The sequence below is a fragment of the Rhipicephalus microplus genome, chromosome 8 (assembly GCF_043290135.1).
Source record: "Rhipicephalus microplus isolate Deutch F79 chromosome 8, USDA_Rmic, whole genome shotgun sequence".
Classification (NCBI taxonomy): domain Eukaryota; kingdom Metazoa; phylum Arthropoda; class Arachnida; order Ixodida; family Ixodidae; genus Rhipicephalus; species Rhipicephalus microplus.
Window position 1 is genome coordinate 45,692,604 of NC_134707.1, and position 22,645 is coordinate 45,715,248.

At 43.7% G+C, this 22,645-nt stretch overlaps 1 protein-coding gene and 1 long non-coding RNA gene across 2 annotated transcripts; both read right to left on the reverse strand.

Annotated features, from left to right (window-relative positions):
* Window positions 1-3,072: 3,072 nt before the first annotated feature.
* On the reverse strand, window positions 3,073-8,740 carry LOC142768495 (uncharacterized). Its single transcript, XR_012885312.1, has 2 exons — window positions 8,619-8,740; window positions 3,073-3,536 (listed from the first exon to the last, which is right to left on the reverse strand). It is a non-coding gene; the product is annotated as an uncharacterized LOC142768495 (long non-coding RNA).
* A 6,789-nt stretch (window positions 8,741-15,529) lies between these two features.
* LOC142768496 (uncharacterized) lies at window positions 15,530-21,796 on the reverse strand. The gene is made up of 4 exons (XM_075870486.1): window positions 21,622-21,796; window positions 17,398-17,538; window positions 16,687-16,833; window positions 15,530-15,670 (listed from the first exon to the last, which is right to left on the reverse strand). The coding sequence occupies exons 1-3, from the start codon at window positions 21,784-21,786 to the stop codon at window positions 16,690-16,692; spliced, it is 450 nt and encodes a 149-aa protein (XP_075726601.1). The 5' UTR covers window positions 21,787-21,796; the 3' UTR covers window positions 15,530-15,670; window positions 16,687-16,689.
* Window positions 21,797-22,645: the final 849 nt, after the last annotated feature.

Consider the following 22,645-nt stretch of genomic DNA (forward strand, 5'->3'; position numbering starts at 1 on the left):
TTGGCAAAGAAGACATTATAAAAGAGCGATCGCTGACTAATAAACTTATTGAACCACTTTGAGATTATTCTGCTTGCCTAATGTGTCCTTTATGTCACAAAACTTTCGTTGATGACAATGTGTTTCATTTTTCTTATGTTTTACGTGTTGTGTTATGTAACCAAAATTATTTTTGTGTTGCTTTTCTCTACCAGAATTCCTAACGAGCACTTTAGATCGTTCCATAAATAAAAAAGTGAAAAAAAAACAAAATAACTTAATTTATAAACGCAGCAGAAACAAAGAATTGTATAGAAATTTTGACAGACCCTAAGTATCATGGCACTTGTTGGTTTAACAAGCATGCGAAGGGAAGGTTCACTCATCATTAATTTACGCTCTACAACCACGAATATTGGCAGTGGCTTAACTTGGTGATGCCTATCTCTACCTAGCGAGTGGCATGGTTGCTCTTTTCGTTAAGCTTGGTTATATAAACGGTTACGCTTCTCGAAGCGTGCGGCTCTGTTTCCTCAGTCACGTTGGCTCGCTGCTTCATCTTGACTTCATTTCAATTACCAAGCTGCATCGACACTTACATCGTGGCAATAATTCTTGCAATGTTCCACCAACAGGCTCGAAGTATAGCAAGGTTGCCAGTCGAGAGTGTGGACAGCGGGTATATACCACTATTGCAAGTATATTTTGTCCTTAAATATACGAATTATAGCCCATCATGGGCCAAGTCACACTCACACTCCCCGAACACCCCCCACAAAAATGTTACAAGTACCAAACTCGGAAGCATCATCCCGCCCGCCGTCTCACTACATCACTGAGCGCAACTGAGTCAATGTCAGGTGAGCTTGTGGCAGGTTTCATCAAAGGTCAGTCTTGCTGGGGGCTTGTGATGTCTTGCACATCTGTGTTACTCTACCACATGTGGTGGCGGAGACTGCGTGGCGTTGGCTGTAGTGGACGCTGTGAAACAGCAGAACATCTAGAAATGGAGCAAGTGGAGCTGGCTGCAGCGACAGAAATTCAGATTTTGTTTCTGGGTTTTAAAAAAAGTGTCGTTCAATCGCAGCCGTCGGTCAAGATGAGTTCGCACGGCTCCTCCGTTGATAGTAGACGCTGCCTGGTCCTGTTGCGTATCGTTGTGTTCCCCGACTACACCATATGGCATCACTGCGAGCTTATGGTGTGTAAGAGCCTTCATTTTACATCCGTGATCCTCGCCAAATCGTGCTACGCCCCCTGTCAAAGGCAGCTGGCTTTGAAGAAAGTGAACGTCATTGCTATGGTTGTTTTTGTTTCGATACTTTCTGAGAATCATCAACTGAAAATGTCACGTAGCAGCATTCTCAAACGGTGGCCAATGAGACGTTCACTCTATCTTCGAATGAAGACGACGCTCTGTATATTGACAAGGCCGACCAAATCCTTCGTTTTCCACTCGCTTCTTTTGTAGTAATCGCATTGCAATCTGCACACCTTGTTTTGTTTGGGTTTTTTGCCAGGCCTTCTGCCCAGGCACATCTAGGGCTGGACGTTGCGAGCTTGCATTCGAAGATTGTCTAAGCTCGTAGTACGCGAATGGCAGACTATTGTCAGTGACCACCTCCATTTGTAGACGTGGCTGGTAAATATGCTGCTCAGTGCCCCGGGTATAATTTTTTGCAGGCACTCGGCGTCCACCTAATTTGCATATGTGTCACAAGCAACTAGTTTCTGCTGACAGTTCAGTTAGCAGAGGCCTACTCCCACATGATCCCATGGTCATGTTGCGAACTCGCGGGTCCATTGGCTCTCCCATGAATGACGATAAAAGAAATTCTTCTGCATGGTGCAATATATGAATAGTTTCACTATGTTACTGGCCAGACCAACAAAAAACTATCACCCGTGGTGCCGCTTACAAATGTTGAAGACAGAGTGGCTTTCGCGAATCTGTTGTATCATTTCTCACGCTGCACTTAATACGTTTTGTAGTTCTGAGTCTCGTATACGAGCTGCCTGCTCTATCATAAGGTCGTGTTTTATGCATTTTGGCTACAGTGTGAGATCGACGAAAACAGGAGAGACACAGACGTGGCCTGACTCCCAACTGCAAGTTTTATTTGAAGAACACAGAGTGTGAAAGAAATGAAAAGAAAGATATTTGGCCGATTTCACGTACCTGGGAATCGACGTTATGCGAAGCATGCGGAGGGAGAGAAGGTGACCGTGTTGCAATTTTTTATTTGTTAATCAACTTGTCATGAAATGATGCTGAATAATATATATATATATTATTCGTTAGACGCCTTATATATATCTATCTACTGAAACTTACTCGTTCATAAACCTCATTATCGTATCATGCCGTTGGCGCACGGATGATATGCAGTGGTACAGCAGTGTCTGGCTCCGAGAGTGCGAATAAGGGATGTAAACAGCATGGACTCAATTTGACGTCAAAGGTCTGTTGGTGCCGCGCCAGGACAGCCAAAACGAGATATCCGCTTAGGAATAAAATCAAGAATGGGAACAACCTCTGGGCAAATTTATCATCTGGAATAATTTTGATACAATGAACATCGTCAGAAATGATTGTCCAACTATGACATCGAGACGTGTTCTTAAGTTTTCTTTACGCTGTAGGTGTCAATATAGAGCTTGCATTGCCCACATCGTTGGGGTCATTATGGTAAATTGTCACCTCAACAAATGTAAATAGGGCTTAAATTATGGGAGGCAAACAAAAACAAGACACATGATGAAGCCTGCTTATGGCAGGTGGTTCAAAACGGGGACTGACAGGAGGACACGTGATTTCGCTTACGTAATGCAAAATGTTGGCGAGTGGAGAAAAAGAGGAATCGCGTCCGCGATTCATCATGGTGTCTGCTATGATTGTAGAGTAATTTCGTTTCAGGTAGTGCTTAGACTAGGTTATTTCTGTCTACGCACAAGCGTTCGTAGCAAGCGTGCGTAACCTTGACCTCCACTGCTAACAGTAGATGCAGCCAAGGGCTAGGGCTCACGCCTGGTTACATCGTATAATTGATGGCGAGCTCTGCCAGCATGTAATGATAAAAGAGTACACAAACATAAAATAAATATTGCAACTTTTATTTGACCGAATGCTTCATTCAAACGTGTCATAGCTCCTTCACAGTATAGAACATTGATTGATTGATTGATATGCGGGGTTTAACATCCCGAAACCACCATATGATTATGGGGGACGCTGTAGTGAAGGGCTCCAGAAATTTCAACCACCTGTGGTTCTTACAGTATAGAACATTGCTTTCATTGTCAATGCAATAATTAAATCGCGGATTTTTTTATTGTTAAACTCGTACTGGATACAGTTCGTCAAATTCATTGCCGTGGTCGTACTTGTGCGCGACGTCGATGGCAATGCTTTTTGCATGAGCGCCAATTCTTGAAGTTGTTGCAGTTAGCACCGCAGCCACCCCAGATAAACAGTACACACGTTCCTTTCTTGTGATTGTAGGTCCATCTTCTATAACTTGCTCTGCAGGGACCTACTTTAGTTTCCTCTAGGCAGCCTAAATTGGGGAATGAGGATGAGATGGCAAGCATATCAATAACTTACTTTGAAAGTACACAAATAAAAAAACGTTTCACCACAAATACTCCCTTCATTAAATCGCTGTTGATGGCGCTGGCAGTATTTAGTAATCTCGACCGAAAATTTGCTGAATAAGTAGGTACGAAAAACATGCTATCATTTATAACAATCAACCTCTCCTGAAGTCTCGGATCGCTTATTGAACGTTTGCACATATTTAGCTCGAACTTCGCTCAGCTTAAAATTTTTTCATGCCTTGCGACCTGAGACGAAAATTAATCTCCAAGCATTTTTAGGTCATTGCTAATAAGCTGACACTCAGCTTTCTATGTCGTGAAAATACAGCCTCCTAATTAGAAGTCGTGTCGCCATCGGCTAGAGGGCTCCTGACATCAAGTTTTTAAACCTCGAGGTGCCTGTCCTGTTTGATTGTCTTGCATACGAGCACCTATGACCTATTATTTTATTGGGAAATGTTGGCACGAAAACATTTTCATTTCGTCAAAAGGTAAGCGCGAAAGCCTATTTGAGTTGAGATCACCTCGCCACGTCACCACGAATGTGGCGTCAATAAAGGTACCACGTGACGTTCCTTTTGAAAAGCGACTATTCTCAGCCTGGAACAGTTACGGGGTGTAGAGCGTAACCAGAAGTCGTTTCCAAGATAGAGGGGAGGAGGGGTGTTAATCCTACTTTATTTGTGTTCGTGCGCGCGTTAGGCACACAAGACAATTAACAACAGAGCAAGACTATCGTTCTTCGTACCTTTCGCGCTATTGTCGATCAGCTGCATGCCAAAGAGTTTTTGGCTTCTTACGACAACAGTGATTTTTATTTTTCCTCAGGAAACACGCTGCTAACTGGCTTTACGCATGCTGAAGCAGCTACATTGCTTCATTCTTTACTGTGCGTGGGTCACATATTCGAAAGTCGCGCTCCCAATGCAACCATACCTACAACGCTTGTGGTCTCAAGCGATCGCCCGCTGTGTAGCACTAGCTTGTTACGACTTTAGATGCCGCTTTGGATGGACGCTAAAGTTTGTCGGAAATTCCGATGGTAGTAATAAGTAAAATAACGAATAATATACAACAATAGCAAAATATGGCTGTTTTACAATTAAAAATTAGAAACAAAATTCATCTTTTCTTCTGTTATCTTACTCGTATTTTTTGGTTCTTTATAGCGCTTTAGTGTTTTGAAAATTCAAAATTCTCAGAGGTGTAAGTTTAGCCCCTTCCAAATGTAGTTATTCTTATTTATGGCAGCTTTGCCTCCAATTTCATCAACTGTCCAACAAAGCGGAAATATTCAATGCACAAACAATTATATTTTTGAGACACCTTTCAGATTTAACAATCCTCGACATCCTTTCTCAATGAGAAATATAAAAGACAACACACGTGACCTTTAGAGCCCCTAGACATTAAAGTGCTGCAAGTAATAAAGTTTGTTCCAATTAATGCTGTTCATATAGTTTGTCGTTTATAATTTCTTCGCTACTATCTAAACATGCATTAATTGGTATTTAGTGTATTAGTTAAGGTGAGCACTATATTTCAGTACAAAGTGATAAATCCTCCAAACGTGCGAAAGTGGTGATAATGCGCGCTAATGAAAAACAAATCATTAAATACTTTATCAACAGTTATTGAGCATTATCTACTCTGAATAAATATTTATGTGCCCACATCTGGTTGCCTCAATCGCCCCTTTCCTTCACACTCGACCCTTAGTATTTTGACATGAATTCAACAAAGTCGTCAATTTAAAAGCAGGTTCCGAGTTTAAACAAGGATTAGTCTGAGGCCACTTCATGTTATTATCAATTTATGCGAATGACTATTAAGAAAAAGTTTCAGCAATTGCCTTTACGCAAATAACTGTCTATTTACATGACGTTATTGTTTGATTCCATTGCCAGCCAGAAGCATTTGAGCGATTGCTTTATCTCTTTTTCTGCTTCGTGGGGGAAATAAAAGTGAGTTTATTTATAAAATGCAGTTGCTTTGTCCTTTACAAAAAGTAACCTTGATCTTCACAACCTAGCCTCAATGGTTCTTCTTGAACCAGAATTACGACACGTTCAGTCTGAGAGATTCGACGGCGACTACAGTGCATAATCCGCTTTGGCAGTAGTGAGATCAGCCGAGACCACCCTCTCCGCACCAATTTTAGTGCCAGTTCCTGCCAGATTCACAGTCGAAATTTTGAAATATGGTGGTTTACTTGTAATATCGCAGTGATCAAAGCCTGTAGCAACAGTGAAGTTTTCCGTAAGCGCTTCTTTTTTTTTAGAAAAGCACCAAATGACTGCTCTAATGAGTAACGATAAATTTTTATCTACCATTCGTTATAAGCTATGTTGCGACCTCACCGAACAGATGTAATTTTTTCAGCACGACCATGCATTTCGCGTTTTGGTAATCTGGATGAACCAACCACCACTGCTTGCGCCATTCCTTCTTCCGAAAATAAATGTTTCTACTCCTCAGTATCGCAAAAATGTTTATTGCCAGCAGGCGCAGAAAATCTATCACAGTGCTTCCATTTACATGATGTGCTCCAACAATAGCGCCTGCGAAGAGCCAGAAACAATTAGAATATCTGGCGTCCTTCTTTCCAGAGACCAAGCTGTTGCGAAGACCACTGCCTGTTTGATCTTTTGTTGGTGCGATTTCAACTTACGCACATCATCTTCATGAGAACTGAAACAGGAAACTTATTTGGTGAATCTTGATGTAGGGTCAGTTGACTGTTTGCACAGCATATTTAACATGCCACATGGTTCCTCAAACGCAGATTTTCTATTATTTGCCTTAGCCTTCCTCAACGAACTTCCCCGAGCATAACGTTGCCATAGTTTCTGCTCACACTGGTGCAATTATGTACAGCATTATCGATTATTTCCACGTTCTGTAATTGATATGTGGAGTTTAACGTCTCAAAACCACCATATGATTACGAGAGACGAATATTTTCACGTTCTGGGCTGGGTGAAGGAACTGAAAAAAAAAAGCGCGAGTGCGCGGCAAGCGGTGACGCTCGGAACTCAACGCAGAGCGCTTACAAGTTCATCTCAATAAAAATCATCTTAGACAAGTATCTTAGATCATTGAAACGCCATTGTTTAAGCAAGTTCATTTCCCGCACTATGCAATTACGTAACATAATGCCTGGTAACTTTCCTTCACGTCCGCAGAATTATTTTGTGACTATAGTTCAAAATTCGGTTAACCGGAAATTTTATTCTTATTTATGTAAATGGTTTTATTCTTAGTTATATTGTACCTCTCATCTGTTCCGACCATCGCTTTATTGAATATTCCCACTCTTTCAATTGCGATTTATGGGCTGAAGCCGGTAATATAATCAATGCAGAAATGATTAAAATACTCGATAAATTGACCTTTGTCAATAACATTATAACGCAGTGACGGCACGAACATGAATTTTATGGAAAAAGGATGGTCAGAACTTTTATCTTTTCTTTTGCATTTTAGGTTAAGGGTAATATAATCCCAAGATTCTCTGTCCTCCTTATTTTTTCGGCTGTGCCACCATCTACAAATAGCAGTTCTATCTATCTATCTATCCATCTATCTATCTATCTATCTATCTATCTATCTATCTATCTATCTATCTAATTCAGCCATTTTCACGTGCCATCCATTTGTTATAGCTCGAAAACACCCTCATCACCAAATATCTTGCCTGCGTACCATCCGAAAATGTCTTCCTTCGTTTTGTGCACATAGCCGGCAATTTAAACTCACTGAAGTTGGAGAAGGGGGCAGCGGTGTTCGTCGGGCAAGAATCAAGAAAGCACCTGTGCCCGCATAGTTCATCCCCTTTCCCCCGGAATGGGTTGCAGCTAATGCTACCTCGGTTCCTTTTTTAAAAACAATAGTCTTTGTTGGCGACCTTCGACGCCAAAATTTTGGTCCGTCTGTCTTTCCGTCTGTCTGTCTGTCTGTAGGTTTGTCTGTCAGCGGTAACGATCCCCCTAATGGCACCAAACGAAACGTCAAACGGCCAACCGCATCCCAGCACCCACCAATATTGCTCAAGTTTCAGCGTTCATACTTGTGTGACTATCAATTAAGCAATTATTGCACATATCTGAGGCACCATAACAACACGTCAATGCTTTGTATGTATGCCTTTGTACTTGAGAAGACACACACAAGTAATTCTCAAGACCGTAGCGTTGATCACGCTGTGCTGACAGTGCAATGCGATGCTCAAAAAGGCAATTGTTTTCAACCCTTTGCTAAGACGGCACGGTGGTATCAACTGCCCGTCGCTTTGCGTTCTACTTCTTATCGCCTCCGAGACAGGTGAGGCGCACATGTTTCTCCGCGGGCGCACGCGCCTTCCTTCGTTTTAGAAAGTAACTGCCAGATGGCGCTCGTGTCTAACGTGCCTCGAAGCGCTCGTTCGCCTTCGTTGCACGGATCGAGACTGTCTATCGCAGCGCTTTCAGAATACAATTCACCGATTTTCTCGCGCAGAACATCAAAAAAACGTTTTGTCGACTCTGTCCTCACACAAAACAATCGTCTTTTGCCGGCATTTGCAGTGAAACATGCAGATACGGGGCCAATTTTTTTTTAGATAAAGGTGGATTCTCTGCTCTAAAGCAAATGCTGATGCTGCATCAGAACATGAGCAATCTTTTAATATTGACATGAATATTATTGGGAAATGTATTGGGGATAGCAAAAAAATCTATGAAAGGCACAAAAATATTTAAACTTATGAAGCACATAAAAATACTCAGACTTTTTACAGTCTGTCATATTCCTAATTTCTTCGTATGGCGTTAGTAACTGCTTCATCCAATAAGAGGCACGCCCATGAAAAAAATACAGTCGTGGTGCATGGAGGGTCTGTCTTATACTATACAAAATTTCGTTATTTTCCTAATATAGTCGCGAACACTTTCTGGCTGCTCTTACCTGAACACACAAAGCAAAACGTGGCAAAAAGATTTAGCAGCGCATTTACTGAAACATTCAAATCATGTTACGCTGTACTATCCAAAAAATGTGCTTACATGAATTCACTGAATATGAAGGAACTACGAGAAGAGCTGCGAGGACACAGAGAATGATCAGGGTACGCATGACAACCACTATAAACGAAAGCTTGATTCAAATACGGGGTCAATTCTGCTACATCCCTTTTTAAATAGCACACGATGTCCTGCTACTTGCATGCGTTATAATGGGTTCGTTGATCTTTCATATGTATACTGTAACACAAAATGGCAAATGACCCTATAAGTGTTTAACAATCCTTCATCGTGCGCACATGCGTAAGTAAACCTCTATTCTTCGTCTGAACACGCTGTACTCTAACTGTTATCTCATTGTTCCTAAAAAACTAAAGTACCGTAGTACCGTGTCACTTACTTTTTGAGCGGCCTTATTCCAATTATATGACACGTGCTTTTTGTTTTTTGTAAAAACATCACAACAGCATGCATGCCATAGCTAAGCTTGCTGCTAGCAACTGGATTGTAATATTTCTTAATTATACACGTGGGCCACAAAGTATCAGGCTGAACATTGTTAAATAGTTAGCATATGCCCGAGCACGAGGTATTGCTACCGCGCTAGGCGCTGGGAAGCCGTTGATCCGGATGTGACCGGTGACGGGTTTAGTCCAAATGTTTTCGGAGACCAACAACCCCCGCTTTAGAGACCTTCTCTTTACCTTAAACAAGATCACTAGTGACTGCAAGCCGTTGAGTCGCAGAGATTTCTTCTTGCCACATTGTTATCTCGTGAGGCCCATGGCTGTTACTCCTAGGCTCCTGAAGACATAGTCATATCCCGTCCTTGGTGGATACATGGAGGTGTTCACTCTTTAATATGTCCCCACTGTGGAGCGGTGGGAAATTTTGAGCGCATGTCTTGGAAGTGCCTCTATCTTTCAGCACGACACTGAGCACGGATTGACGAAGCCTTAATTTGATTCATGTCTTAAGTGCCATGACTTGTTTTAAAAACTCCCGAAACTCTCCACAAGGCCCGCGACGTCACACTGCGGCGATGAGGCTTGGCCTTTCTGTCCAAAAGTGCAGGTGGCTCGCCCTCTTGCCCTTACAAAAGGCACAAAGCATCTTTTGTACCCAAATAAACGTTGATACTTGGCTGCTGACCCGCTGGTCGCAGCATCGAATCTCGGCTGCTGCTTTCGAATATGCTCTCGGGCCACCACAACGCTCGCTCCCACGCCCGAGCAACCATGCTTCACGCCAAGTATGCTGATCGCCCGACCATTGCCTAGGTGGAAGTGACCCGTTACAACTCACCCAGAGACGCCTTCATAGTCTTTTTCATGTCACCCTCCTCAGCCCCTTCTGGGCCTGCAGTTGTGGCGAATACTTTTCAAACACCCTATGCCATCGAAGCACAGGAGTTGGCAATCCCTCTGGCTGTGACCTCGGCTGACACGCACGTCATACTCAGTGATTCCGAACAAGCCATTCCGAATTTCTAGCGAGGCTTTGTCTCGCCTACCACCCTATGACTCCTTCACTCACTACAGCGGCATGATGAGCAGCACCATTTTGAACTGATCTGGGTCCCCGCCCACTCTGGTCACCCCAGTGACGAGACAGCTCACCAACACGCTCGGGGATGCTTCAACCGACCAGTGGGCTCTTCCGAAGTCGAATTCCTCGGTGCCGGAGTTCCTGGTCACTTACACCGACATTACCCTGCGCTATAGCCTCGAGCGATACAACTATCCACCTGCTCACGTCAGTCTTCCCAAGTTGTCTGAGGTCACTTGAAGCCACTTACAGACCTACACACCTACACCTTTCCGTGCCCCTCGTCTTCTACTTCATTCACCCTGTGATCCATCTACGCTGTGGCCTTTGCAGTGGCGTGGCTCGCTGAACTACATCCCCTGGGGCTGCCTGGACGATCCCCCGCCCACCGAACTCTTTCGCCTACACCCTACGCTCTATGTCCTACCGAGCAACAATGGGAGGCTCTTTGCCGCGTTGACAAGGACACGCAAACACAGACCCTGGAATGAGCGCAAGACGTGATCGAGAGGCACGGACTAGTAGCCTACTTGTCTTCGCTTCGCTCACCCCTCACCCCTTTCGATGAATAAAAGTTGTCACTCATTCACACAAATCCCGGCCATGATGGCCACATTTTCAATCAAGGCGAAAATGCTTGAGGCCAGTGTGCTTATACTTAAGTGCACGTTAAAGAACCGAAAGTGTTCAAAAGTTTTGCAGACCTCCACTACGGCGCCTCTCATAATTTCATAGTGGTTTTAGAATGTTAAATCTCAACAAATATTATTAAGTGTTATTGTTACAAGCTGCCACTCTAGCGTCGCCAGCGCGAAGTCGGCGACGGGAATGACAGCAGGTTGGTTCGTTCCGTACGCAAGCAGCGACAGTGAAGAGATCAGAGACGTGGGAAAACAAAACAAACTTTACTCTAGGGATATTGCAGCAACAGGGATCTAATACAACACTTCAATACAACTAACAAAATACATCGACACTTGATACAACTAAAGAAAGGTATAACAGAAACAATAAATCAGCTTACGAGAGAGACTATTACAAACTACACAACTAACACAACAGAACTACAGAGGAGAAAGTTCGAAGATATAAACAGGTGAAGGCATACGTGTGATGACCGGCAGCGTTGTGTCCCCGACGATCGGATGCGAGAAGTCGAAGAGAGTTCTGGCACGACTGCGATGTCGGCGGTGTTGCAACGCTGGTGGCTCCGGGAGGCTAGTGCTTGCAGGTGACTTCGAGCAGGTTGAGCTAACTCGAGGCGAAGTCCCGATGTCTATGTCGCGGACGTTAATATCGCGTCACAACTAGACGAACGGCTAAGTTTAGGGGGCCAGCCGATACAGAGCCACACTAAAAACTTCTAGAAGAGATGCTTGTTGATCTGTTTCTACACCATCTTGGTCAGCGACTAGTCTGCCTAGCGGGGCAAAACCCTGCGCTTAAATCCCCCTCGTGTCTCCTCGCTCTCTTCCTCGGGGACAAGAGACCTCAACCTGGGTCCAATCATGCGCGTTTAATTGAGGGGAAACTCCGCCCCAAAAATATTTTGACCCCACCCCTTTTTAATTGGGAGAGGGCCCGCAACTAGCGAGAGTGACAACCTGTCGGGTTGTTGTCATACGGCTTGGCTACCAGCGCGTTTCCCACGCTTTTCCCCGTGGGAACGGTCAAACGTTTGGCTCTCAGTCGGTGCATCTTGTAGTCTAATCCCTCTTCGGGGTATACCGCGGCCTTCTACGACCTTGCAGACGTCGCCACAGTTCCAAAAGGATTAACTGTCGGCGGCGACGTTCTAAGGAGAGCACCCCATTTTGCATTTATCGGTTCCCTTTCATGCGCCGCCGTTTCTCACGGTCAGTCGGGGAGTACGGCGCCCGTTAATTGCCGTGACGCGGTGTCGCCAAAAATAGCCGTCCGTGACAGTTATTTATCTATCTATCATAATATGTGTTGCGGATTTTCGTGAAGTGCTTACGCGCCACTTAACAAAATGGTCCACAATGCCTACGTGCTTCCAATAGTAATTGCTGGTACTTGCTTCCGGTAGCTAACCCTTTTAAATGTTTCACGTTTTGCGCATAAGCGTTTTTTTTTTGACACTAGATTGAGAGAAGTGTCTGCGGAAAGTTAGACATTAGCGATTGTGAAAGTGATAGAAACGGTGCTCCAATATGTTGTCACGTTCACTTGAAGATGAAGCTAAACCATCATTTAAAGTTTTGCATGAAGCTATGATTGCACTCGCAGATGACCGACAATTGTTTAAGACACAAAATCTGCCAGAATGAGAGCCTTGCTGTGAAGAAATAGCACACCGATAATTGAAGCGATCGTTTTCTTTCTTCCGCACATTATTAAAACCTACACACAATCAAGCCAAGGAAAATATAGCGTTACTTGTGATACTTCGAACGTAATTATGATGGAAGTAAATTCTAACATAGACAACATACCACCAGCAAGGACGGCATCTGTAATCTGAGAAAAACGCATACACAATCAATATGCTCTCCTATAGTATACTACTGTGTACTCTAAATCGTTACACGTTTTCTCAAGACGCTGTCTTTACTTTTTTTGTTCTTTCGTTTGTGTACGTACAAGTTAACTGTACCATGAAACTTCCCTTGTTTCATAGTCGGCCAGTTCATCTATGGTGATGGCGGTCTTCCCACAAAATTTATTTTGTATGCATGTTGGGGCTGTCACCTGCGAGCTCGTTACAGAATAACACGCCACGTCACTCATGCAGAAAAAAGTTCATTGTTTCACACTGGTCATCGTTTCCATAAGCAGCGCTGCTGAGTAGTATCTGAATAATGCACCTTTATACTCGACGATGGGTATGGGAGGATTAATTTCTCCGTAGTTGAATTATTGGAACATCGGATGCGTTATTCGAAGCATCGAGGTTACGTCACTGCCTATGGCGTCTCCGCCCCTTACTTCCTTCCCATATAAGTCATAAATACTACAAATGCCTGCCTCGTACATTCTTTCGCTTGATGATTGGTCGGATTTAAACAACAAACGTTTACTTATAATCCTTCTTCTCAGTTACCCATAAAATCTTTACTCTTCAGCCAGATGGCGCTGTGCCAAGGCAACAACTGAGGGGTCGACGTGACCATAAAAATTACTGGGCCCTCCAACACATTTTAGGACCTTATTGTTTTACATGTTTTATTTCTGAGTTGTGAAGGCCGAAGGCTGAATATGTAGTTAAGTAAAAACTGTAGGGATTAGGTCCCGCAGTGCGAAGTTATTCATCCTACACCATTTCAAGTACAATAAAAAATTGTGCATTCTGAACTGGACTTCCGCAGGGTCCCCTGGCCACGTTTCCCTCGCACAGTCACATGGGCCCCACTAAAATGAAGGCCCTTACGTACGGAAAGTTTGGTTGCCATATTGCCCATTACTTGCAACGTAATCTGGAGTGCCGTATTTGCAGCCTGTTTCAGCTTGCACATTGCTATTGTGTGTCCTTGTTCTAGTAGCAACTTGCTCTTTTTTTTCTGTCCTGCTTTCCAGCATCTAATCCGTCAACAAATTCGCTATGCGTGGCCCCTCATTTTTTTTTTGCGCTGTAGAGACCAGGCTTGATGAGAACTTGTTTCGGCATATCATATGTGCTTCTGTTGACGTTACCTAATGACACACAGTACTCAACAAAGTAGATTTGTAGGTGGACAGGACCACATTGTGTCTTTGGGTGTAAAGGTATGCCCGACGATGCGCTTTCAACTAGTTAGATGTTTATGACCATTATGACCAAATATGACAAGCTGTCAATGGTAGTACACCATTACTACATGTTCGTACTTGATATTAGTGAAAGTAGAGCCCCAAATTGTTCATATCAAGCTAATCCTAAACTAGACACCAACATTCACTTTCAGTTCCAGTTTTTTAGATTGTGGGTGGCCTAACCTTCTCGCTAATATTTTTTGAAAGAAACCGCGTTGGCATGAATGAGGAGCAAACCAATTGGCTCCAAAGTGCGTGTTTAACGTGAAGAAAACAAGAAATACATCTTGAAAAAAAAACGCAATTCGCCCTGAGGCACCACCATATCCATCGGCGTAGGATGTGGTGGGACTAAGGTTAATCCCCTCTTGTTCACGTCTCACCCCAAAAAACATTTATTAAAGCTTATTCATTTGCTCATACGCCTTTGCCTCCTATTTGATTCATGAGTGAGCGTCACGAATCTCTTAATAACGAGAGTACCTTCAAGACACGTTTGCTATGGCAGCCTTGCAGTTTAATGTAAAACGTTTTACATCCGGTAATAATGTTGCGATGTTATCGTGAAAGCTAGCCCAGCAAGCATCTATGCATTTCACTAATCAAAACACGAAGTATTCTCTTTCAATTTCCCAAGATATTGTTTCTTTGCATTTAGTCATCGGCACTGATTATTTGGGAAGTATTTGAAGGTATTCGATAGTTTCATTATGTGCTATTGAATTTGAACACCGAATAAAATCAAGCATCATTAGACTCCTAATGCAAACATTTTGTCTGTTCACATACCCCACCCTCCAAATGATACTACGTCGCGAGAAAAATGGTTGTTGCCTTGTTATGAAGACAGTATAATATTCTTGTTTCAAACGGTCACGTTGAAGGTACATTGTCATAGTACTTTCATATTTTTTCTTCTCGCCAATCATACAGTGTAGCTATTGTTTGAAATTGTTAAACATTTTTTTCAAGATTTTGTCAACAAGCCATTTTCATGACCTAGTCTGACACTATACTAGCAGAATAAAATTGATGAAACTTTACTGCACTACAGTAATGTGTCGTGACCCATGAATACTTTCATTGTTCTCTACTGCTGTAAGCTATTCATTAAAAGTGACTCATAACAGAACACGTATGATACCATCTTTTGCTTAAAGTATACGCGTAAAATCAAGCACGTTGCAAAGTACGCCAACCTTATTATTCACTTCTTATTAGGATTTTATATTACTGTGCACTAGAATACGCCTGCAAAAAAAATGGCATGTTCAGCGTTAAAAATCGGCACTGATTACACTTTTAAATATATTTGGAAATGAGAAAAAATTGTAAATTTTACTTTTTTCGGTGTAGGCGCTGTAAATTCACTTCTACTTTAAGTTAGGATAATTTCTGAAGTTTGGCAAAAAGATACACAAGAGACAGAGAAGAAGAACGCTTCGTGAAAAGAGATTGTGAACTGGAGAAAAAGGACGATTGAATTTAAATTGAAACCCAAAAACTTCCCTGCCTTGAAAGCTGTAACGAAAAGTTGTCGAATATTGCTATCGCGTACCGGGCAACATTAAACGTTGCACCAACCCGGAGGAAGCGAGAAATGCCCCGTATAGTCACAAAATTCAGCGACTTTCAGGTTTATGTCAAATATTCAAATCTGAACTCATGTTTATTCTTCCATAAAATATAAACAATAATATATTAATTAGTACAATAATAACCTAAAAGTTACATCTTTCTTGCACGCGTAGGTTTGTAAAAATCCGAACGAAGTTCCTCTTCGGGTTCGCTTTCTGTAGAAGGTGAAAGAAGAAAACGTAAGTTTGCGTCAGTTTTACTTCAGTCATACAAAAAATCTTATAAAAGAGACACTAATACTTCTGTCGCATTTTCGTCGTCACTTAGAAACTCAAATTTGCCGCACTGGTGTTACGCTAAAAACACTGAATTTACTGCACTGGTGCACTGAATTTACTGCAAGCACTGAATTTACTGCACTGGTGCTGAATTACTGCATTGGTGCTACGCTAAAATCACGCCTTTGACTGAATTTCTAACGCCCCATTCATTGCCTACATATACTAGGTGGCCCTTGAACGATTGTGCAGTGTGAGAAGTCATTTTTGTTTACTAGTAGACGCTGCCTGCGTCGGCCTTGCGAGGCGAAAGAGGGGGCGGAGGGGTGACAGTCTTTCGGGTGTCTTCCTGGGCCAGCACGAGACATGACCATGCGCAGTAGTGGAATCAACGGCGCCACCACCAACGCCAAAGCGCGACATCCTGCGACTAAACAATGCTCCACATTTAAAAGCTCTCTTTCGACGGTTTGGTGCTGCCACCTGGCAAGGGATACAAAGGCTTGCAGCTTCGGCACAAGCTCATGTATCCTGACATCACTGTCTCATGGCGTCCATATCTCGCGCTGTGCCATGTGTCACGCGGAAGAGACTAGGACTCGTCTAGTACCACCGGCAGACGACTGTGGTGCTTCAAGGACATTTCCAGCGAGACAGTCAGATATGTGGTTAGTTCTTTGTTTGACAGTTTCTTCATAACGTCACCACAAAAATCACACCAATTTACAATGCTCGGTGATATATGTGAGCAGGAAACTATGGGTCATGAACTGTTCCGATGGGGAATAAAAAAATCTTAGCCAAGGAATGCCAAAAAGAGAAAACGCCATGGTTTTCTTGCTTGCGTCTTAGATCATTTCCTTTTAATATGGAAGCCTGCCATGTTGCCAGCGTGCCAGAACAGCTATAAGAATACTCAATAGACGTATCCGGTTCGTACATAATCTGCTCACCTGTCAATGGCTCTCAATCAGTTCTCTGAACTGCCGCAGACGACTGTTTATTCCGCCGCATATGCTAGATGCAAGGTTGAAAGACACGTTGTACGCAAGCCAACTTAGCACTGGAGCGTCACGAACGATTTTGTAAGCGGCTCGCACCTGAATTCGGACAAGGCGCAAGAAATATAGCATTGGAAGGTGAAGCTCCTATGCATAAATCTAAAATCTATTGCGACTCTTTTTCAAGGCAACAGTTCAAGATTTGCAATAAATCACCACGCGCTGTTCCTCAAATTCTGCTAAAAGTAATTTTTTTGTATTGCTTGAACCGAGCCTTCTGCTTGTAAAAACCCTCCCCATACATGTTAACTGATTTTTATTGTGCCTCCATCTGTTCCGTTTAACTTAATGGTCAAGTTATTATTTGTGTGAGCTGATGTGCGCACTTATTCAGTATACCAAGAAAGTAGATTGGTAATAGAGTCAGGCAGATGGGCTCAGGAATAATGAAACTGCATTACATAAAACTCGTTTTGAACGTTTTGTTTTTTATTCTGAATAGATGGCTGGTGAAGTAACTTCTCGTGGTAAAAAATAGCCTGTGAACTCTCACTTTACTGTCAACTATTACTGCTGAGTTTTCGAGATCTCTTGTAAAACAATTCATGTCTATGTGCAGGCAACAACATTATAGATGGAATTGCGTAATAAAAGTTGCCTTGCCTTGTCTTCTATGGATTTCGGCGTTTCGAAGGTGAGTACTTCATTGGGATATTGGCTTTCCACGAAGTTGCAGCAGCCGTCCGGCAGGTAATGCACGTAATTTATAGCGTAACTTCCCGAGTAAAGCCAAGTGCGACACACCTGTGAACACGGAAGCATACAATGATGTATGAATGCAGCCATAGCAGTTGTCTTTGAAGAGCATACAGTGACTTCAGCCACATACGAGACCTGAAGGACGATGGTATATCTTACGCTGCATACTTTACATCGCAATGGAGATGTACTATTGTGGGCAATATCAGTTTGAAGGTGCGAGCGCTTGACACATAACCCCGCATCCTACAATGCTTGGTTCGAAGTGGTCAATGTCGGAAGCAAAGCGGGAAGAGTGGTGCGCTTTTGTTATCACTTAACGTTCCCTACTCCATCTCATTGCTGTAAAACGGCAGGGTTATAGCGCATTAGTGGCGGCCAGTAGTGATACGAACTCACATTACGCGCGGAGCCCCACGCAATAACGTATCAGCCTCTGTAGCTGCTTGAATATTGAATATGACATAGACTGCCGTGATGCCATGCCTGTCTTATATGAAGGTGGCCTTCGCAGCGCATTTTCATACATGTCTCTCACTCACTTTGCTTTTCGTGCATTATTCCTTGTGTTACCATCGCCAACGACCCATTCCACGCAATTATCTACCATTTGCCCACAACGCTAGTGAAGTGGTAGTGTCCTTTCGCGTCTGGTTTGAGCAGTACCATCTACAAATCACGTTATCTCGGTGTTGTGGCAATTTGTCATGCACTTGCATGTTTGAGTTCATACTGATCACGATAGTATGTGAAAGTAGTCCAATGTGACCAGGCGTTTTCTTTGTGAACCCCGTTACAGCTACATAGCTTTGGTTAAAACCAACAAACTTTCCGTGGTGACGTGGAAACGGCTTTCCCGAGTGTCGACTCTTTCCTAGCTTTCGAAGCGTGCAGCCTGTCCAGCATCCATGACGGGAAGAAGAGTTGCCATTTGCGATGCAGTCACGGCCTCTCTTGACCTATTCATAATTTTCACCTGTAGCACCCTCTTTAGACCAAATTTGGTTATTTGAGCACACCACTAAGCGACATCAGGCGACATCCGGGCCCCTAAAGTGCCCTTCAGCTAAAAAAATGGCGAAGCTATCTTCACGACTGATATGTCAGTATCCTGCTTGTGAGGCGGAGGCGTATAAAGAACGTGGCTGATGCATTCTTCCCAAGAATTGGTATAACACGAAAGGTAAAACTATCTTCACAGAAGCAGTTCCTATGATGTATACATTATGAAAGTTCGTACGATATCTATTCGTGTTTGGAACAATAACATGCATCGTTTGGGGCAGATGCACCCAGGTTGACGGCGAGAACGACCTCTCGATGGCGTGTAACAAAGACTCAAACCATGGCTAACCCGCTGTGGAAGTTTTCAACATACACCTGAACACATCACTTTATGGGTTCCTCGCAAGAATGACACGAACAAGCAACTATTAAACAGCAATATCTGGTATGCCAAAATTGCATGGTGCGCACTCCGAGGTATACGAGAACTCTGCACCTGTGCTCATGCATAGACTACATTACTGCACCTCAGCAAAGTAGTGGGCGGTAAAACACCGTTGGGGCACAAGAAAGCTGCACTACTGCGGCAATGAGCCATCAGGCACTAACACGAAGTGAACAGAAGGGATTGATTATATATGGGGGTGTAACGTCACAAAGCCGCCATATGATTTTGAGAGACGCCGTAATGGAGGGCACAAAAAATTTCGACCACCTGGGGTTCTTTGGCGTACCCTCAAATCTAAGCACACGGGCCTGCGGTATTTTCGCCTCCATTGAAAATACAGCCGCTGCCGCCGGGAGTCAATCCCGCGACGTGCGGGTAAGCAGCCGAGTACCTTAGCCACTACACTACTGCGGCGGGGCAAGTGAAAAGCAAAAAACGATACTGCGTTCATATTGCGCAAAAATAGCGTGGGCAGTGTTGTCAAGAAGTAACTGCCATAGAACATCTCTAATTATTGTCTCCAAGATCTGGCACTGGTGCGCTATTTCGGACGTCTTGTTGGAACGCGATAGCATTAAAGAGCTCGCTTCACACAGATCCAGGCATCGGCGCCTGTCGGCGCCATTTGTAATGAGCAAAAAACCACCATAGTTGCGTGACCGACAAATCTAGAAGCTCTGTATGAGCAAAAATTTAATAAATATGAAAATCAAATAATTAATAATAAGAAAGACATAGTCTAAGTTAAGACAGGGCTCGGGCCGTCTGCATGGCAAGCGTGTGTCCTACCTCTCAACCACGCTTCTGCTTGTGAATACAGTCAAAATAGCTTCATCTGCTAGGAAATACAGAGGAAGTAACTTCCAAGGTTTACAAACGTACGCGTTCTGTATGTATGCTTCTCAATAGAGCATGAAATATTGCAGTACTGATGCGTGGTACAAGCGTAGATTGCCATCGGCCGTCAGAACAAGGGATTACCATGATTTCATAGTTTAAAGCCAGCCACCCACTACAAGAAGCACACACGCTACTGTGCTCTTTAGGCCAAGTAGTGGGTGGACAGCGAACTCAGAAATATTTCATACACTACGTGTGTGACGTACGCAAGAGGAAAAGAATATTACTATCGCGTTCAACTCTTAAACGCGAAACTTCGAGAGTCACCAAACTTTTAACTTCATCATCGACGAATCATTCTTCATTTCCTCTAGTAGATCATGTCAAATCACTACTCTTCAGCGTTCATAAACGGCAGCATCCTCCGTCTCAGGAACGGTGTGGAAGAGAATATGTGAGAGATAAAAGGGCGTTTTAAACCCGCCTCATTAGCTCAGTCAGGCAGATAGATGGGAGGCTCTCAACAAACATGCCTCAAATCTAGAGTCTTCCTCATAAGCTCAGACTAAGAAAAAAAAAGCCTCATCAACTCAGCTGGTGCAACGCCGGGCTCGTATCACCATGGGCCAGAGAGTTGGAGATTGGATGTGCGTTTGTGAAAACTTTTTTTGAAAACATTTTTCTTCTTGGTAAATTGGTGGCGTCAATTCTGTCAAGGTCATTATAATCTGAAAACTACGTCACTAAATTCTTCACGTACCCCGGTGATAAAACAATTTCGTGTTAAAAAGAATATTGGTTCTAACAAGAACATGAACGGTCAATATTCAAGGCATCTAGGCTAAACACACAAGTGCGCGCAGATTCAGAAACGTCAGCACTGGCACGCTTTTCCGAAGCAATAGATTACAGCTCGCTGACGACGAGCGATGGCACGTACTTGCCCCAACATACAAAACCATAGCATTATCGGCGGGCGCACCCTGGTTCAAGAATACTTTAGGTAAGGGAACGCCGCTTAGCGAGCGCCTAGTGGGTAGAGACCAATTATGTTCTCGTTTACGGCAAGCCGATAGATGGCTCGCCGGACCGAGGACCGTGGCGGGCTGCTGGCGAATTCCGCAAAGCACACCCGGCACGTGGACGACGGTTTCCAAATCTGAGGAAACAGGGTTATCGAGCGATAAGAACCGCGCGACACGCATAAAGCGACGCCTTGAAAGAGGAGGTGATAAGGGAGGAAGTTCACAGTGCTGCGAGGGTGTTTGGGTGATGATAAACGAGCGCCGCTACTTTTCCACGTACGGGGCTTTGCTACATTGACAGGGTGAGGGAAGCCGGGGCATAAAGTCCCTTATAGAAAGAAAGTACTGACACTCTCCTCAATCTCCTCTCCAAATTGTCCAAGCCACCTCTCCCAAGTGTACAAATCCTTATCTATATCTTCTTATGAACGGCCACCGTGTGGGCGCTGGCCCTGTAACTCGGCTCGCGCTACTGTCATATCAAGAATGTTATGTCCCGCTGATAACACGCGCGCTGCTCGTGGCAGCCCGAGAGGCGAGAGGTGGAAAAGAGGGGTGTGCGGTGCGGTGGCGGCTCAGTTAAAAGGATGTCGGTACTTTCCAAAAAATATCCAGGGACTTTACCGGGGCAAAATTTGTAGCGCAATCTCTCGGACTCATTTCGAAGGATCACATTATCGGGCACCAGATAGTACCGATGTGCGCTCACCTAAAGTATTCTTGCACCATGGGGTGCACAAATACATGCACAATACTCCACGGTGCTACAAATAGAGAAGCATTTATCATTAGTGTGCTTTCAGCCTTTACCACTTCGTACTGGTCCTCAGTCATATTTGCGCATTTTGCCCGATGTATTGCATGTGGCCTTCCTGCTTGCATAATGGCGCTTATGTCGATGCCCTTGATAACTGTCATGGTCATGCTCAAGGTCAGTGCAACGCTGGAGTCAAGATTCTTCAGTTTCGCGGTCATCTTTACAATGTCCACCTGTGGTGAAATAGAAGTAAAAAAACGCTTTATTGTTTCTTCATTTTCAACATGGACATTTGAAGCACTCAATGTAAAACTATCAAAATATTGCAACAACGTAATACAGTCAAATATTGACACTATATCTGACTGCACTCACTGCAGAGATTTCCTACAATTAAAGCTGCATTTTCATGACGGACGTGACCGCGTATGAATAAGTCACGTGACAAGGGACATGATTCGGATCCCTCTGCAACCACTATTCGGATGACAGGGGAGAATGCTCTACGAGCGAGGGTTCCACCATTGCTCTCGGAGGATCCCAACTGTTATTTGGGCTTTCGTCATTTCACAAATCGCTCAGCGCAAACCGAATTGGGGATGCGAGAACTGCTTACGTATGGTGAAGTAGCGTGCAATACACCACGCCGAAACGCGATTTCGTCCGTCGTGTGAATACAACTCAACAAACAACCAAGTACTACAGGCAAGATGCTTTAGCAACGCTGAAAAGATTCCTATTGTGTAGAAGGGCACTGCGTAAACTTACCGGTTGTTACCACAATAGAGCTTAGTGAGAAGGTAGAGGACAGGTATCATAAAAATTACAATATTTCTCACCATCTGTTTCAATCACACCCTTTCGATTCATCATTTCCGCCATCGACAGCGATATGGTGTGAGAACTTGTATCGGTTCTTTTTTTTACTTAAAGTTTAACAGTGGATTCGCACAAAAAGATATGCGTTGCGTGAGGGAAGGTTGACGTAATTGTTGCCTCATTCACACTGGGAAATCAACCGACCAGAGCGATCGCAATCGTAGCGCCACTTAAACCGTGACTTGACCCCCCAGGACA

Excerpts from the sequence above, each read along its gene's own strand:
- LOC142768496 (XM_075870486.1), bottom strand. The coding sequence starts at position 21,786 with ATGACCGCGAAACTGAAGAATCTTGACTCCAGCGTTGCACTGACCTTG. Across the intron at positions 17,539-21,621 it reads CTGAGGACCAGTACGAAGTG|GTGTGTCGCACTTGGCTTTA; the intron begins GTAAAGGCTGAA and ends CCGTGTTCACAG. Across the intron at positions 16,834-17,397 it reads CGAAATCCATAGAAGACAAG|GTGCGAGCCGCTTACAAAAT; the intron begins GCAAGGCAACTT and ends GTCCGAATTCAG.